At 53.6% G+C, this 18,525-nt stretch overlaps 1 protein-coding gene across 1 annotated transcript in view; it reads left to right on the forward strand.

Moving 5' to 3' along the window:
- The window catches only part of pkhd1l1.1 (PKHD1 like 1, tandem duplicate 1), a 44,015-nt gene that overhangs the window by 22,724 nt on the left and 2,766 nt on the right, over positions 1 to 18,525 (forward strand). Inside the window, 36 exon segments of the mRNA XM_055055099.1 lie at positions 45 to 194; positions 352 to 526; positions 609 to 765; positions 903 to 1,059; positions 1,130 to 1,339; positions 2,012 to 2,141; positions 2,730 to 2,971; positions 3,371 to 3,507; positions 3,598 to 4,627; positions 5,118 to 5,309; positions 5,621 to 5,772; positions 5,851 to 6,010; positions 6,636 to 6,798; positions 6,888 to 6,976; positions 7,268 to 7,392; positions 7,670 to 7,799; positions 8,583 to 8,701; positions 9,528 to 9,657; positions 9,740 to 9,913; positions 12,696 to 12,799; positions 13,006 to 13,132; positions 13,205 to 13,326; positions 13,409 to 13,499; positions 13,573 to 13,721; positions 13,999 to 14,121; positions 14,190 to 14,301; positions 14,982 to 15,098; positions 15,179 to 15,344; positions 16,286 to 16,518; positions 16,599 to 16,763; positions 16,834 to 16,991; positions 17,068 to 17,203; positions 17,282 to 17,531; positions 17,533 to 17,618; positions 17,685 to 17,836; positions 17,908 to 18,054. Coding sequence (XP_054911074.1) covers positions 45 to 194; positions 352 to 526; positions 609 to 765; positions 903 to 1,059; positions 1,130 to 1,339; positions 2,012 to 2,141; positions 2,730 to 2,971; positions 3,371 to 3,507; positions 3,598 to 4,627; positions 5,118 to 5,309; positions 5,621 to 5,772; positions 5,851 to 6,010; positions 6,636 to 6,798; positions 6,888 to 6,976; positions 7,268 to 7,392; positions 7,670 to 7,799; positions 8,583 to 8,701; positions 9,528 to 9,657; positions 9,740 to 9,913; positions 12,696 to 12,799; positions 13,006 to 13,132; positions 13,205 to 13,326; positions 13,409 to 13,499; positions 13,573 to 13,721; positions 13,999 to 14,121; positions 14,190 to 14,301; positions 14,982 to 15,098; positions 15,179 to 15,344; positions 16,286 to 16,518; positions 16,599 to 16,763; positions 16,834 to 16,991; positions 17,068 to 17,203; positions 17,282 to 17,531; positions 17,533 to 17,618; positions 17,685 to 17,836; positions 17,908 to 18,054 — 6,260 coding nt within the window.

Here is an 18,525-nt window from a genome sequence, read left to right on the forward strand (position 1 = left end):
TTAAAGCAGTTTGTTGAACTCTGACCTTTCTCTCGGCGCTGCAGGGAGCTTCGGCGGCGGCGCTCTGCTCTCCGTCTTCGGTTCCGGGTTCGATCCGATCGGCTCCAGAGTTCTGATCTGTGACCGGGACTGTCCCGTCCTCAGAGGAGCGTCCTCGTCCTCCCGCCTCTTCTGCCTGTCTCCGCCCAACGACGGTCAGCTCCCACTGTTACCATACCAACCCTCACGGCCATAAAGGTGGCTCTGCCGCAGTAACGAGGAGCCCGGTTCAGGCTGTCCAAAGCGCGGAGCGGGGGCCGTCTGCGGCCCCTGGACAGACCGTGTCTGGCCCTGACTTCAGTCTGTCCTCAGGCTCCGACTCGGCGGTCGCCTGCCGTGTTTCCGTCCTCAACCTGCTGGACGCCGTCAACGTCTCTCAGGGCTTCACCTACAGGGACGCCCTGACGCCCGTCGTCACCCAGGTGTCTCCGCGGCGAGGAGGGACGGCCGGCGGCACGCGGCTCACCATCAGCGGCTCGGGCTTCAGGTGAGAAGAGTTTCCCTCAGCAGCTCTTTGAAACATAGAGGACATGTCCTGTCCAACGTTTGCCCCGCCCGTCGTTTCTCAGCTCCAGGTTGGACGGCGTCAACGTGACGATCGGCGGCTCGCCGTGCGACGTTCGATCCTCCAACATGACTCACATCGTCTGCGTGACGAGCGCCCAGCAGCGCTCTCAGGAGACACAGGTCAGGGTCAGCATCGGAGACCGCGGCGTCGCCAAGATGGTAACCGCACACACACACACACACACACACAGACAGACAGACAGACACACACACACACACACACACACACACACACACACACACAGCACCAGGATTCGTTCTGCAGGAGGAACCTTGTCTTCTCTGCGTCTCTGCAGGACGCGGTCAACTTCCTGTATGTGGACGTTTGGTCGTCCCGGTTCACCTGGGGGGGCCTGCCCCCCCCTGAGCGCGGCTCGTTGGTGGTCATCGCTAAAGGTCAGACGGTGCTGCTGGACACCAGCACGCCGGTGCTGAAGATGCTCCTCATCCAGGGTGGGCAGAGTTTGCGTTCCTCCGATGAAAGCAGAGACCTGCTCTGGGCTGAACCTGCTGCTCTCCTCAGGAGGAACGCTGATGTTTGACGAGGCCGACCTGGAGCTGCAGGCGGAGAACATCCTCATCACAGACGGAGGGCGGCTTCGGATTGGCCAGCAGGGGGCGCCCTTCCAGCACAAGGCCATTATCACACTCCATGGCCACCTGCGCTCTCCTGAACTTCCTGTTTATGGATCCAAGACGCTGGCCGTCAGAGAGGGCGTCTTAGACCTCCATGGTATGAATGCCCAGCAGGATTTATGAAAATGTTACAATAAAATAATAAAATCACATCTTTCAGTGCCATTATTACTCTGAACAGCAGGGGCGCAGTTTAACAGTTTCTCCAAACTTCTAGAGCGTTTCCAGTCATTTTGGCCACTCAAAGCACTTTACACTAGAGTCACACTCACAAACGAACATTTACACACCGATACGCAGATCGCTAGGCAATTTGAGGCTAAGTGCTTTGCTCAGAGGCACATTGACATGTGGCAGGAGGAAGCTGGAATTGAACCTACAACCGTCCGATCGCAAGACTCCTACTCTAGCACACAGCCAGAGTCGCCCATGTTGCGTCTAGTTTTAATATCTTGCAGCATATTGTCGTTATTCATATTATTCATATGGATTTTCTCTTTAATGGAAAATAAAATCAATGTAGATTCAGAACAAAGTTTGATTCTTTCTCATATGTCGCAGATTTTTTGCAGTTTCTCACTTCCTGCTGCTTCAGCGTTTAGCTGCAGGTCTGCAGAATCTGCTGCTCTGAAGGGAAACTGTTAGAAATCCCCCACATTAATTCGCCCAGCTCCAGTTACTCCCAGTCGTCTGAGTTTTCTAACCTCCAGCACCATCACAACTCATCCTTCTTTTCCAATGAGACATTGTTGACGACCTGTTTGTCCAGGTATTCCCGTTCCCGTCACCTGGACACGCCTCGCCCAGACCGCCGCCAACGGCTCCGCCACGCTGACGCTGATGGAGGCCGTGACCTGGAAGCCCGGAGAGGAGGTAGTCATCGCCTCCACCGGCCACCGGTAAGAGCTCCGCCCCTCAGGCAACGTTTCTGAACCAGGGTCAAAGGTCACCTCCAAACCATCTGAGATCTGTCAGCCTCCAGAGAAGAATCTTATTCTCATGGTAACGTTTTTATTTCTAACAGTTAGCAATACTAAAAAATAGTATAAAAATATGAAAATTGAAAATAATAATAAATCAGAACATTAAGAAGGATGAATCCCAGACGAAAAGATGCAAGTGAGCTGAGAACGACCCGGCAGATACAGCCTCTACTCTCTGGAAACAAGATGGCCGCCAGTCTGACATCAACAGAGCAGCACCTGATGGAGGACGAGAGCGCTGGGACAATGTCCTCTGGCTCTAGAGTACTTTGTGGAATAAACCCACGTTATCAGCTTATCTGCTGTCTCGACTGTCCAAACTGGGTCACCAACAGAACAAGGTGCTACAATGGCCTAGTCAAAGGCTTGAAGCAGGAAGAAGTGCTGTGGTGGGAGCAGAACCTCAATGAACCGGTTTCCGTTTGTTCTTGTGTTCTGAGGCCTCAGAGGTTCTGATGTCTTGAGGTTTCGGCAGCCGGTTGAAATCTCAGTTTCTGCTTCCAGGCACAGCCAGAGAGAGAACGAGGTGAGAACCATCGCCGCCGTGTCAGCCGGCGGAAGAACTCTGACCCTGACCGAGCCGCTGACCTTCTCCCATCTGGGCGTGTCCGCCACGCTGCCCGACGGCGCTGTGTTTGAGGCCCGGGCCGAGGTGGGCCTCCTCACTAGGAACATCGTGGTCCGAGGTTCCCAGAACCTCGACTGGAGCGACAAGGTGGAAGCGTGTCCCGACGGCTTCAACACAGGTTGGCCTGGATCAAAGGACCTGATGGTCCGGTAAACCCAGTCCCATCGGGGCCAAAACAGCAACATGGCTTCCATTTCCAGCTGCGGTTCTCTGTCCCACTAAACTGAGTCCAACCAACCACACTGGACTTTCTGGGCAAACAAACTGGAGTGTGAACAAGTTCTTCAACTGGTTTGGTTGGTTTAACGCGGTGCAGTCAGAAAGAGAACCGCAGTTGAAAATGCAACATGTTGCTGTTTTGGTTCCGATCGGGCCCGGTTGGAAACAGCCTCAATGTTTCTGTGCAGACAGCATGAGTTTGAGATGTCAGCTGTAGACCTGGAACTGCCGTCCTGAATGTGCGGTTGGCATCTTGTTGGGTTTTCTGGGCTGAATCTCATCTTTTCCGGGGCTGCAGGTGAATTTGCCACGCAGACGTGTTTCCAGGGCAGGTTTGGAGAGGAAATCGGCAGCGATCAGTTTGGTGGTTGCATCATGTTCCATGCTCCAAGGCCAGGAGAGAACCTCGCTCTGGGCAGACTGGAGTATGTTGAGGTGAAATGTCTCTTGAGCCTCCTGGTTTCCTAACCTACCGTATAAATCCATATTGGTCTTGGTGAGCATCATCTTCTCTGGATCTGGCAGATCTTCCACGCCGGTCAGGCCTTCAGGCTCGGTCGATACCCCATCCACTGGCATCTGATGGGCGACATCAACTTCAAATCGTACGTCCGGGGCTGCGCTATCCACCAGACCTTCAACAGGGCTGTGACCATCCACAACACCCATCGGCTGCTGGTGGAGCACAACGTCATCTACGACATAATGGGCGGAGCCTTCTTCATCGAGGACGGCATCGAGACGGAGAACATTCTGCAGTACAACCTGGCCGTGTTCGTCAAACAGAGCACCAGCCTCCTGAACGATGACGTCACCCCTGCTGCCTACTGGGTCACCAATCCCAACAACATCATCCGGCACAACGCCGCAGCAGGAGGGACCCACTTCGGTTTCTGGTACCGCATGCACAATAACCCCGACGGCCCGTCGTACGACCCAAGCATCTGCCAGAAGAGGGTTCCCCTCGGCGAGTTCTCCAACAACACGGTGCACTCCCAGGGATGGTTTGGTCTCTGGATCTTTCAAGAATTCTTCCCCATGAAAGACGGACACTGCACCTCCACCACCCCAGAACCCGCTGTCTTCCACTCCCTGACCACCTGGAACTGCGAGAAAGGCGCCGAGTGGGTGAACGTCGGCGCCGTGCAGTTCAACAACTTCATCATGGTCAACAACGAGAAGGCCGGCATTGAGGCCAAGCGCATCTTCCCGTGGGCTGTGAGTGGCTTTGGGGAGGACGGCGGCGCCACGGTCTCCAACAGCACCATCGTAGCCCACGTGGATGAACTCGGCCTCGGCAGTGATTACTGCACGCACCGGGGCGTCATCACGCCGTTTGATGACGGCATGAGCGTCTTCAATACCCAGTTTGTCAACTTTAACCGCAGCAACTGCACGGCCATCGGAGTGACCTCCATCGATGGGACTTGTACAGATCGCTGCGGCGGCTGGGCCGTCAGGTTCGCCGGGATTCAGTACAGAAACTCCCCCAACAAGGCCGGATTCAGGTGGGAGCATGAAGTCCAGCTGGTGGACACAGACGGCTCCCTCACAGGTACCAGCCACTGAACCTGTGGTCCAACCAGCAGCTGTTCAGGGTCGTCAGCAAGGCAACCACACCTTCCTGTAATCTGTTGAAGTGGTCTTCATCAATGGTTGGAGGTCTTTTATAGAATAATGTCTTTCTACTGAAGGTGTGATGGAAAATGGTGTTGGTGGAAAAGAAGCAAGATGTTTGGGTTTTTGGTTTGTTGGGCTGCAGTCCGCCAAGCTTTGCCCAGAGCAGCTTTAGTGGAGCAGCTTTGAGGAAATGCTGTTCATCTGCTGGAGGCAATCTGGCCTTCCTTTGCCCCTCTCCCGGTTTCAGGGACCGTCTGGTCTGGTCGCTGTGTTTAGATGTTTGGAGTTCTCAGCTAAAGCTCGGAGAAAAGCCTTAAAAGATCCTGAGAAACCTGGCAGATTAAATCCACTAACGAAGGTCATGAGAAGGTCTGAATGGAATACCAGGAATTACCCATCTGATGTTGTGAACTCCATGATTGCAGGAAACGTAGACCATAAGGTGGTGCCGATGAGCAGCCTGCTGGACCCGGCCCACTGTTCCCACAGCACCGAGTGGAGCGTGGGTTTCCCCGCAGCCGTCTGTGACCACACCGTCAACTTCCATCGCCTGGCGTTCAACAACCCCACTCCGACCTCTCTGCAGGCCAAAGATGTCATCCTGACCAACTCGCATGGTACTGAGGCCTCAGCGTCCCGCCGGAGCCCCTGCTGCTTTTCATTTGATTTGTTCATGAGGTTCACTGGACAGCAGAGCCAAACTGCATCCAGCAGCAGCTGCACGCTTGTCATGGTGCTTACAGCATGAGCTAAAGTGCACCACTTGTCCCTCGATGCGCTTTTTAAACAGCATATCCAAGAACTATTACAAAGTAGCTTGATAGCCATTTAAAATAACACAACATGATGTTGACTTCATATAAACATTGTATTGCCATCTGCTGGTGACGAGTGGGACCTGCAGTAACAGCTGTTGTGTTGAACTCAGGCAGCAGCGTGGTTCCTTTCCTGAAGAAGAGGATGACCCATAAGTTCGGCTGGATGGCGCTGCTGCCGTCCGGACAGACGTACAACTGGCACTTCCACAACGCCGACCACATCACCAACATCACCTACGACGCCAAGTTCTACGGCTTCAAGGTAAAACCTGGCAAAACCCAGCCAGAGGAGGCGAGGCCCCGCCGCCGCCGCCTGACGGCTCCGTCTCCTCTGCCACAGTCGGATCAGTTCGTCATCATCAGACACAACTTCACCCAGACTCCCGACAGCTTCCACATCCTGGACCACAGGAACGGCTCCTCCACGCCGCTGAGCTTCAGCAGCAACGACAACGGAGACTGGTTCTTCAACAAGACCACCAACCACCTCTTCTACCTCAGTCAGACACGTTTGATGACCTCTGACCTCTCAGTGCTGCAGATAATTCAAACTTTCCCCTGTAGCATTGATTCTTTGAAAAGAAAAATATAAAATGGCGGCCAATAGTAAAGGTGTCCAGCATGAAGGAAATTTTAAATTTAAAATGATAAATTTGTGAACATTTGTCACAGATTAATTCTTTTGATGCCAAATCATAAATAATGAACATATAGAAATCATATTTACTGGTAAAAGTTACATTTTTCAAGATGTCAGGATGGTTGTCATGGATGTGTATCAAAACATGCTTGGCTGAAATTGGTAGCCATCTTTAGCTGCAGCTAACAATCACTAAGCCTTTAAACACATTCAAAAATTAGCCAAAGCTAACGCCAACTGTTAGCCAAAGCTAATGTTTATCATTAGCTGAAGATAATGTTCATGTTAGCTAATGCTAACCATTAGCCATAGCTAATGCTACCCAGTAAGGTGCCTGTCTCAGTCTAACATCTTCATTTCCACCCAGTTGACTGGATTTGACTAGCCCTTCGTAAAGTCAGCAGTTTCTGTCGTAAAGTTTAGTGAAAGGACGACCTCAGCGCCTGATGTTTCAGGCTGAAACGGGAGACATTCTGTTTCTGCAGTTTCTGGGAAGACGAGCGGGCGTCGGCGCCGCAGCAGCGTAGATCGCTCCATGACAGACGTTGCAACGAACCTGGCCGTCCGTCGCTGCTTCTTCCATCAGTGCGTGGCTCCGGCCCCGCCCACTCCGGCTCCCGTCCCCGGCCGCCGACCCAACGACTTCCTGTAGGTCCAACTGGACCTCAGACCAGAACCGGGCCAGGCCGGTTCTGCCGTCAGCCTTTTTAACACAGCGTGTCTGTGTATTTCTGCAGTCTGTGGTCTGATGCTTCATTCTGGAAAAGTTCTGCGGAGAACAACTTCACTGTGCCAGCAGATGGCGCTGATGTGGTCATCCCTTCAGGTACTGGCCTGACCCAACCCGACCTGACCCAACCCGACCTGACCGACCCGACCCGACCGAACCAACCGGACCCGACCCGACCTGACCCAACCGGACCCCTTATGACCCAAATGAATTTTACTGCGTTTCTTTACAACCAGCAGCCAGAAAAACTCTCAATATTTCATGAGTTAATAAAATGTAACTTTTTTCCGTCGCCATGATTGAATCTTATTGATCTTCATGATCTGATTGATTATCTGTGAATTTTATTTGGTTTCTGGTCCAATCAGAACCTGGTTCTCTCCACAGGGAAGTGGGTCGTTCTGGACCGGGACACGCCGTCCCTCGGCAGGCTCACCGTCTCCGGGGTTCTGGAGGTTCTGGACTCCCCGAACAGAACCCTGGCGATCGACGCCGTCTACGTCTCCATTCAGGTTGGCATGGCAACCAGTCTGCTCCGGATTCAAACCGGGACCGGACCGGCCCAGCAGCCAGACCCGATCAGAACCTGAGGCTGTTCCTGGGCCGTGTGTCTACAGCGCCAGGGGCCGGTCCGGTCCAGGCCGGTCCGGTCCGGGCCAGGCCGGTCCGGGCCAGGCCAGTCCGGTCCAGTCCGGTCGGGTCGGGTCCAGTCCGGTCCAGTCCAGACCGGTCCGGTCGGGTCCGGGCCGGTCCGGTCGGGTCAGGGAATTGACGGCTGTTTCTCCGCAGGGCGGCCGGCTGCTGGCCGGGTCGGACCGGGAGCCGTTCCAGGGTCGGCTGGAGGTCCGGCTCCGAGGGAACCACGACTCGCCCGACTGGCTGCTGCCCGGCGGAACCAACCAGGGATCCAAGGTCCTGGGTGAGAAACCGGGCCGGAGCTCTGCACCTACAACCGGGTCTGGACCTGCAGGTTCTGTTCTGGTTGGAGATAAACAGCCAGAATTTGGGTTGTTTATTTTGTGAGAGAAAAAAAATAAAGATGAATTTTTCCAACACATTTTTTCATCGTAAGAAAAGTTTCAAAATATTTATTTGATCAACAAACTAAATACTTAGTTTGGACATAAAAACTAAATATTTAGCTCAGAGCTATGAGCTAAATATTTACTAACTAAATATTTACTAACTAAATATTTACTAACTAAATATTTACTAACTAAATATTTACTAACTAAATATTTACTGGTCAATCTATCCACCAAATTGCTTTAATTTCCTTTTGTGTTGTATTTATATTCTTTGTTTTGTATTTAATTTGTATTCTTTTGTGTATGCTTACTGTGTGCCACATTTTTGCCTGTGAGCTGCTGGTAACTATAATTTCCTGAGGGAGTCTTCCCAAGGGATCAATAAAGTCAAGTCTAAGTCTCTAAGTCTAACTAAATATTTACTAACTAAATATTTACTAACTAAATATTTACTAACTAAATATTTACTAACTAAATGAACTGGAGAACTAGTTGACTTCAAGAGCTAACTGTGCTAACTAAACGGTTTGCTAAACTGAACATTTTGACTGGAGCCCAAACTGGTCTGGTTCTGGTTCTGGCTCACAATGTTCTGCCTGTTTGGGATGTACAGCGGGTCAGAGCGGGTCAGAACCGGCCGTTCGTGTCAGACTGTCTCCCCTGTGGTTCTGCAGGTGTGTTCGGTACTTTGGACCTGTACGGTCGGCCTCCAGGCGTTTACCACACCAAGCTGGCCGCCGCCGCCGCCGCCGGGTCCAACTCGCTGGTTCTGCTGCGGCCCGTCGACTGGAAGGTCAGACTGCCGGTTCTGTTCGCCTGAATATGTGAACCAGGTTCTGCTTGGACCTCATTCAGTCCAACCGGGTCACAGGAACCTGGAATTCTCCTGAGCCAGATTTAAATAATCCCAGTTTAGCCTTGAGGAATCAGCTTGCAGTGCTGAAGGTTCTGACCCGGTTGGACGTCCAGAAGCTTCTGGGTCTGAGCTCCTTCATGGCTGCAGTGGAGCAACCAGAGCCAGTCTGTAGGACCACACGACCCGAAAGCCTCTTTCCATTTCTAAGGAGGTTCTATGTGGTGTCCCGGTCCTGGTTCCAGTCCAGGTTCCGGTCCTGGTTCCGGTCCAGGTTCCAGTCCAGGTTCCGGTCCTGGTTCCGGTCCAGGTTCCAGTCCTGGTTCCGGTCCTGGTTCCGGTCCAGGTTCCGGTCCGGGTCCTGGTTCCGGTCCTGGTTCCGGTCCTGGTTCCGGTCCAGGTTCCGGTCCTGGTTCCGGTCCTGGTTCCGGTCCAGGTTCCGGTCCAGGTTCCGGTCCTGGTTCCGGTCCTGGTTCCGGTCCAGGTTCCGGTCCTGGTTCCGGTCCAGGTTCCGGTCCAGGTTCCGGTCCAGGTTCCGGTCCAGGTTCCGGTCCAGGTTCCGGTCCTGGTTCCGGTCCAGGTTCCGGTCCAGCTTCCGGTCCTGGTTCCGGTCCAGGTTCCGGTCCAGGTTCCGGTCCTGGTTCCGGTCCGGGTTCCGGTCCAGGTTCCGGTCCTGGTTCCGGTCCAGGTTCCGGTCCAGGTTCCAGTCCTGGTTCCGGTCCTGGTTCCGGTCCGGGTCCTGACTGCATCTCTGGTTGCCGTTCAGGTTGGAGACCAGGTTGTCGTCTCCACCTCCAGCTACAGAGCCTCGGAGACGGAGAAACGTCGGATCGCGGCCGTTTCAGCCGACGGCCTCGTCCTGACCCTGAACCGACCGTTGGACCACACTCACTTGGGTCAGTTACTTTCAGAACCTTTTCCCCTGATCGGATCATTTGCTGGTTCCTGCCAGGTTCTGATGGGTTTCGGTTCTGGTAGGTGGAACCCACTCTGTACCCGGGTCGTCCTACTCCTACACTCTGGCGGCGGATGTTGGCCTCCTGAGCCGGAACATCCGGATCATCGGCGAGGAGTATCCGGCCATGATGGAGGAGTCCTTTGGTGCTCGGCTGCTGGTAGGAACTTTCTCCAGCGGCGGAGTCAGCTATCGAGGTACGCAGCTTCTTTAGCTTGTAGCTTCTTGTATGTCCTGATAAGGGTTCAAGAAAGTTCCTGAGAACGACCTGCTAGTATCCTGACAACGACCTGCTAGCATCCTGACAACGACCTGCTAGCATCCTGAGAACGGACTGCTAGCGTCCTGACAATGGCCTGTTAGCATCCTGACAACGGCCTGCTAGCATCCTGACAACGGCCTGCTAGCATCCTGACAACGGCCTGCTAGCATCCTGACAACGGCCTGCTAGCATCCTGAGAATGACCTGCTAGCATCCTGACAACGACCTGCTAGCATCCTGAGAATGACCTGCTAGCATCCTGACAACGACCTGCTAGCATCCTGAGAACGGCCTGCTAGCGTCCTGACAACGGCCTGCTAGCATCCTGAGAACGGCCTGCTAGCGTCCTGACAACGGCCTGTTAGCATCCTGACAACGGCCTGCTAGCATCCAGACAACAACCTGCTAGCATCCTGAGAACGGCCTGCTAGCATCCTGACAACGGCCTAGCATCCTGAGAACGGCCTGCTAGCATCCTGAGAATGACCTGCTAGCATACTGACAACAACCTGCTAGCATACTGACAACAACGTGCTAGCATCCTGACAACGGCCTGCTAGCATCCAGACAACAACCTGCTAGCATCCTGACAACGGCCTGCCAGCATCCTGAGAACGACCTGCTAGCATCCTGAGAATGACCCGCTAGTATCCTGAGAACGGCCTGCTAGCATACTGACAACAACCTGCTAGCATCCTGACAACAACCTGCTAGCATCCTGACAACGGCCTGCTAGCATCCTGACAACAAACTGCTAGCATCCTGAGAACGACCTGCTAGCATCCTGAGAATGACCTGCTAGTATCCTGAGAATGGCCTGCTAGTATCCTGAGAACGGCCTGCTAGCATCCTGAGAATGACCTGCTAGTATCCTGAGAACGGCCTGCTAGCATCCTGAAATGACCTGCTAGCATACTGACAACAACCTGCTAGCATCCTGAGAATGACCTGCTAGTATCCTGAGAACGACCTGCTAGCATCCTGAGAATGACCTGCTAGTATCCTGAGAATGGCCTGCTAGCATCCTGAAAATGACCTGCTAGTATCCTGAGAACGGCCTGCTAGCATCCTGAGAATGACCTGCTAGTATCCTGAGAACGGCCTGCTAGCATCCTGAAAATGACCTGCTAGCATACTGACAACAACCTGCTAGCATCCTGAGAATGACCTGCTAGTATCCTGAGAACGGCCTGCTAGCATACTGACAACAACCTGCTAGCATCCTGACAACGACCTGCTAGCATCCTGACAACGACCTGCTAGCATCCTGAGAATGACCTGCTAGCATCCTGAGAATGACCTGCTAACATCCTGAGAATGACCTGCCAGCATACTGACAACAACCTGCTAGCATACTGACAACAACCTGCTAGCATCCTGACAACAACCTGCTAGCATCCTGAGAACGGCCTGCTAGGATCATGAGAATGACCTGCTAGCATACTGACAACAACCTGCTAGCATCCTGACAACAACCTGCTAGCATCCTGAGAACGGCCTGCTAGCATCCTGAGAATGACCTGCTAGCATCCTGAAAATGACCTGCTAGCATACTGACAACAACCTGCTAGCATCCTGACAACAACCTGCTAGCATCCTGAGAACGGCCTGCTAGCATCCTGAGAATGACCTGCTAGCATACTGACAACAACCTGCTAGCATCCTGACAACAACCTGCTAGCATCCTGACAACAACCTGCTACCATCCTGAGAATGACCTGCTAGCATCCTGAGAATGACCTGCTAGTATCCTGAGAACGGCCTGCTAGCATCCTGAGAACGACCTGCTACCATCCTGAGAATGACCTGCTAGCATCCTGAGAATGACCTGCTAGCATACTGACAACGACCTGCTAGCATCCTGAGAATGACCTGCTAGCATCCTGAGAATGACCTGCTAGCATCCTGAGAATGACCTGCTAACATCCTGAGAATGACCTGCTAGCATCGTGACAACAATCTGCTAGCATCCTGACAACGACCTGCTAGCATCCTGAGAATGACCTGCTAGCATCCTGAGAATGACCTGCTAACATCCTGAGAATGACCTGCTAGCATACTGACAACAACCTGCTAGCATCCTGACAACGACCTGCTAGCATCCTGAGAATGACCTGCTAACATCCTGAGAATGACCTGCTAGCATCCTGAGAATGACCTGCTAGCATCCTGAGAATGACCTGCTAGCATCCTGAGAATGACCTGCTAACATCCTGAGAATGACCTGCTAACATCCTGAGAATGACCTGCTAGCATCCTGAGAATGACCTGCTAGCATCCTGAGAATGACCTGCTAGCATCCTGAGAACTCATGAGAAAGATCAGGCAGACTTAAAGGAGACAGAACGGACTAACATGGAGAAGAACCACCATCTAAACCACAGATGGCTGGTTCACTGCACTTTCTGAAACGTTTCGATTTTCTTCCAATACTTTCTGAAACTTTAATTCAGGTTTCAGAATCTTTTCTGGTTCTTTTTCAGACTTTCCAGAGATCACCATGTAATATCTTTGGACTTAGTTTCCCAGAACATGCAGAGTACTTTCAGGAACCCAGAAAATGCTTCCCACTGTGTAGAGCTGACTGATTTAACTTTCTGAGGAAGTAGAAGGTGTCGGAACTGGTCCGTCAGGACGAGATAGAGAAACATGGAGACATTTGATGGTGTTTCTGGTGAACGCTGCCCTCAGTCTGTCCTCTCTTGCTCGTCCCAAAGGTAAAGCCCAGATCAGGAATGTGGAGTTCTTCCGCTCCGGCCAGGAAGGCTGGACCGACTACTTCGACCCGCGGTACTCTGTGGCTTTCCTCAACCTGGGAGAGGTACGGCAACACTCCAGTAGAAAGGAAACCTCAGCAGCAGATAAAATGACCGTCCTTATTCCTCTGATCCACGATGAGCCTCTGAAACCTCCCGCTTGTTCCTGTGAACTTTGAAACGATCCTGATCAGTAGTTCTCCAGACGTTCAGAGTTGGTCTTTCTTTATTTCCTGCTGTTCAGGAGATGAAAATGTATTTTTATGTGAAGGTTTCGGGGAACGACTCGTATATCCAGGGCTGTGCCTTCCATGACGGTTTCTCTCCGGCCATCGGCGTCTTCGGGACGGCGGGTCTGAGCATCGACGATAACGTTGTCCATCACACGGTGGGCGAAGGTAATCCAGGGTAACAGCGGAGGGAAACGCTTCCCAGTCTTTCGGAAGGTTGACGGCAATCCGTGTGTGCAGGAATCCGCGTTTGGGGCGATCGGATCGTGCTGAGGAGGAACCTGGTGATGATGTCTCTGTGGCCCGGATCGTATCAGGACAGAGAGGAACCCTTCAACTTCCAGTGGAACGCTGCCATCGAGGTTCTTCCTGTCAAACAAACCATCAGCTGCTGGGACTTTCAGAAAGCTTCCCAACATTCCCAATGTGTTTCCTGTGGTCCAGGTGAGCCCGGGCTCTGGTGTGGTGCTGCAGAACAACATCGTGGCGGGATATGAGAGGGTGGCATATCGGATCGATGGCGAGCCTTGCCCAGGTAAGGAATGTCGGAGCGGAGCGTTTCCTCCCGGAGCAGGGCGGCGTTCGGATCAACTCCTCTGCTCCCATAGGCTTCCAGAACCCGAACGAGGCCTGGGTCCAGAATGAGGCCCACGGCGGTCCGTATGGAGTCTACCTCAACAAGGACGGCCTGGCTGGCTGCAGCTTCATCCAGGGATTCTTCGTCTGGAAGGCCTTTGACTTCGCCATCTACTTCCAGGTTGGGAAAACAGACTGCGGATCCGGATGCAGGAAGTTTTCCGTCTCTCTCGTTAGTTTCTCGTGATGTTTAGGAGTTCCTGCTCTTCCTGCTGCCAGACGTTAAATCCTCACACTGGGTGTGTTCAGTTAAACAAATATATCAGTTCTTCAGTTTCTACTTGGAAGCCGTTTTGTTGTGGTTGTTTTTCAGGATCTGATCTAAAAGTATGAAAATAGAAAGTAAAAGTGAGGCTGAAATCCCAGGAAGCAGCATCACGAGCCGATCTCTTCCTCAGGTCATCATGGATGTGGTGGTTTCCAACGTGACGCTGGTGGACAACGGGATGGGCATCATGCCCCTGGTTTTTGCCCCGCCCTCTCTGTCTCATGCCTATGCAGATAAGTCTGTGCACGTTCAGGTGAGCTGCTTCCTGATTGGCCGACGGCTGCGGTCGGAGTTTGTTCTCCATCTTTTGTTTCCTCCCAGAACTCCCTGATCGTGGGCAGCAGCCCGGCCTTTAACTGCTCCGACACGTTGAGCTCCGACGACTTCAACGTCGCCACCACGTCTCTCCACCGAGCGCCCAGACCGCCGCAAGGTGAGGCCGCATCAGAACCGGCGGCTCGGATCCGCTTCCGGACCGGTTCTACCAGATGGTCCATATCGACCCTCAAGCCGTCTGAGTTCCACCGACTGGCCGCCGTTTGCGAATTTTCCATTCATGGAATAATTAGTTGTATGTGACTTTAGCGTTTCACTAATCGGCTGCAGCTTCCAGAGGGAAGGAGTCGCCACCTGGTGGCCATTAACCAATCAGAAACAGACTTGAGACACGCGACGCACATGCAGCTCAGTAGCCAATAGGAAGCCGTCTCCGGTCCGGAGCCGTTCCACCTCCAGGATTTCCTGCCTTCGTTTGGAGAAGAACTCCCACTAAGGGTTACAGCCGGGATCCAAGCTGCTGATCTGCTGAACCTGACGCCATCTTTGAGGGATCAGAGGTTGATGATGCATCTGGTTTCCATGGAAACATGCAGCGCTGGCAGGATGTGTGGCCTCCTCAGCCTCTGATTGGTCGGTCACTGAGCCTATCGGAGCTTCTGTCAGGATTATTCCTAGTGGAGGAAAAAGTGTCTGCCGTTCCCAGATCGGGACCAAGACTGGTTCTGATCGGTTTTGTCTGGGTTTCTGTGGAACCCAGAAGATTTACTGCAGACGGTTCTGGTTCTGTTGGAGACGCTCCGGCGGCCTTCTCACTTCTTGTCTCTGTTGTCGCAGGAGGTCGATCCGGAATCTGCTGGCCGACCTTCCAGTCCGGACACAACACGGCTCCGGCCAAACCGCATCACCTGAACATGAACTACAACGCCATCAAAGGCCTGATGACGGTCACAGGTCCGGCCCGGTCCGGCCCGCTAACCTTCCTGTTCCTGTCTGCTGGGATTTTCTCCTCATTGCTGCTTTTCCCGCTCCAGACACGACCTTCGTCGGTTTCCGTGGCGTCTGCTCCGGAGAGAGGAACTACGCGTTCATGACCAACCCGCTGAACGAGGACCTGCAGCACCCCCTGCAGGTTTCGGCCGTGAGGATGCTGGACAGCACCGAGGACGCCCAGGTCTTCATTCACCGCCCCGATGTGAGGTGAGTTCAGACCCAACCATCTGAGAGGTAAGCGACCCCTGACCTCTGACCTCTGCTCAGGTTGTTTTTCTTCAGAGGCGGTTCTGGCTGCGTTCCACCTTGTCCACTTCCTGCTTTAGTCCCGCCCATTTTCCGTCCTCTTTCCACACTCATGCTGAGACTTTGGCAAACTGCACTACCCACAATTCATTGCTGCAATTGCAGTTAAACGACGGCATTATGGCAACGTTTTGTTATTTTCTCATGTTTGCAGAAAAGCTGAAGAAAATAATTGGACACATTAGAAACTAAACGGTTTGATATGATAAACTGAGCGGAAAATAAAAGACCAACTTCAGATCTCACATGTCAGCAGGTCGACATAAAGGTTGGGCTTCTGTGACGTTTGATCGCTCTAGTAAATGACTTCACTTTAAAAGAGGCTGTGATCTTTGCAGAATGAAATCGTTAATCGTTTCATCCTGTTGGAAGACCAAATTTTACTATGGAATAGATTTAAAATACCTTCACTGCACATTTAAAATCATTTTGGTTGTAGTTGTACTTCTTAGCAGCACAAACGCCTGAACTGCGACTCGTTCAGGATGTCCAAGTTACGACGCGGGAACTTACTGTCTCAATTCTCAAATTTGATCCATTCTGGGTAATTACAACCATAGCTAACATGCTAGCCTAGCGCTAGCAGCAGAAATGGCTCCTGGTCTTCAGCCAAAGACTAAAGAGAAATCACTAAACTCTGACGCCTCCATCTTGTTTCATCTGGTGAAACAGGAAGTTGCTCTCAGTGTTTTCAGAGGTTTTAGTGTCGTTTCCTGCAGTGGTTGTTGGTGCAGCGCCCCCACAGGCCAGGAGGGGAACAGGCTGCTGCCAATCGAACCGAGTCTTTGGGAATGTTGGGAACCGTTCCTGGATGGGTGGACTGAAGTGGGTCTGTGTTTCAGCAAAGCGAACCCGGCTGACTGTGTGGACATGGACTGCGATGCCAAGAAGAAGAGTTTGTTGAAGGACTTGGACGGCTCGTTCCTGGGCGCGGTGGGGAGCGTGGTGCCGCAGTCCGAGTTCGAGTGGGGAGGAGACCCCCGCCGGGGGCTGGGCGACCACCGCATTCCCAAAGTCATGCTGACGTTCCCGAACGGCAGCCGGATCCCCGTGGAGCAGGTAGCGCCTCGGAAAGGTAAGCGGAGCGTGAGAGACCCGACCCGACCCGACCCGACCGCCGAGGCTTCCTCTCATGGCTGGTTGTGGTGCATTCAGGGATCATCAGGAAAAACTGCACCTACATGAGCTCCTGGCAGAGCTACAAGTGCTTCGGCCTGAACTACCGGATGGTGGCGATCGAGAGCCTGGACTCGGACACGGAGACCCGCCGCCTGTCCCCGGTGGCCGTGCTGGGGGACGGCTTCGTGGATCTGATTAACGGTACGGTTCTGGTGGTTCTTCCGGGTCGGGCGGCTGGACGCCGGGTTTTCACGGTGTGTTGTCGCCGCAGGCCCTCAGGATCACGGTTGGTGTGCGGGATACACCTGCCAGCGCCGAGTGTCTCTGTTCCACAGCATCATGGCCGCCGGACTGGCCTTCGACGTCTACTTCACCAGCGTCAGCCCGCAGAAGCTCCGCCTCCTGATGCTCAACTCCGACCCGTCTGAGGTCCGTTGGGTTCTGGACGCCCGGCTGCTTTCAGGTCGCCCGTGTCTCATCTCCTGTCTCCGTGTTCGCCCCGCAGAGCGTCCTGCTGTCCGTCTTCTACTCCAACCCTCAGCGGCTGGACGTCTACGTGGAGAACCGGCTGGTCGCCCCGAGCAACGCCGTGTGGAACGCCGACGGGTCCGACTATGTCCTGAGGGCGCCGGCGTACAGAGGTGTGCTGCGGACCGATACCAACCAGATGAACCGAATGTAATCAAGCTGAGAACTGAACTGGGTAAATTTGCCTCCAGGCGAGTTCGTCCCTCAGATGAACGCCTCCATGGGAACCAACTTCTTCGACCAGGACTACAAGATGCTGAAGGTTCTGCTGAGAGGTTCCGGTCCGCTGGAGATCAGGACCGCCCCGGTTCTGGTTCTGGCCTTCAACATGCCCGCCCTCACCGAGGACCAGTTCTTTGGAGACAGCCTGGTCCAGAACCTGGCTCTGTTCCTCAGAGTTCCCGCCAACATGATCTCGTGTGAGGGGGCGGGGCGGCGGGGTGGGGAGGCGCCAGGGCGCAGGAAACCTGATGGTGGAGGTGGAGGTCCGGAAACCTCCGGTCCAGCAAAGCGCCAACGGCACCGAGGGTCAGTGGTCCGGTAAACGGGTTAAGCGCTCTGAGGAACCAGGTGGAATGACGTCTGCTCTTCCAGGTGAGGAAGACTTCGAGCTGCTGAAGAACATCGCAGACGATCTGGGTCGGGCGGCGCTTTCCGGGAACCTCAGCCAGTCCATCGGCTTCAACGTCTCCTCCGTGGGAATCGTCCCGCCCCCGCCCGCGTCTTCGGACCCCCTCTGGAGCCAGGTGGGTCAGACCGGCCGGGCCGCAGCACCGGACGCCGACGGTTGAGCTGACTCTCCCCGTTTCACCTGCAGGTGGCAGCAGAGGACGCGTCCAGAGAGGAACCCGAGGCGAGCTACGTGGCGAGCGTGTCGCGGCTGGTTCTGATCCGGGATCCGGTGGCCGGAGAGGCGGTGGGTCCGCTGCTCCAGCAGCCGGTTCTGATGGCCGTGGATGACCAGGTGAGGTCAGCCGCCTCCTGGATCAGCACCTCCAGCTGGGGAGGGCCCAGTTAGCTTAGCAGCTAGGCTTCAGGAGGATTCATTCATTCATTCATAGGTTTAGTTTCTACATCCTCCAATATCAGACTGCAGCACAACATTTATTTTCTCTTTATTTGTCCCTCTTTCATTTCCTGAAAGAAGCATTTTCCCTTTGCAATTTGAATCTTTCACGTTTCTCAGGCATGAGAGCGCCCCCTAGCGGCAACCACAACATTTCACAAAGTCCAAAAAACACTGAACAAAGAAGAAACAGTAGAGCAGCCGCAGGCCGAGACGTCAGAGACGCGTCCACAAGCTGGACCAGGCGGTTCTGAACGGGTTCAGTAAATCGATCCTGATCTTGGTGCTGCAAAGCTAACATCAGTGCTAACATAGGAACTGGCATGGGGCTCTTATTGTGAAAGTCAACAGCTGCTCCCTCCAGTGACT

The sequence above is a fragment of the Poeciliopsis prolifica genome, unplaced genomic scaffold, assembly GCF_027474105.1.
Source record: "Poeciliopsis prolifica strain line A6 unplaced genomic scaffold, Auburn_PproV2 SCAFFOLD041, whole genome shotgun sequence".
Taxonomy (NCBI): Eukaryota; Metazoa; Chordata; class Actinopteri; order Cyprinodontiformes; family Poeciliidae; genus Poeciliopsis; species Poeciliopsis prolifica.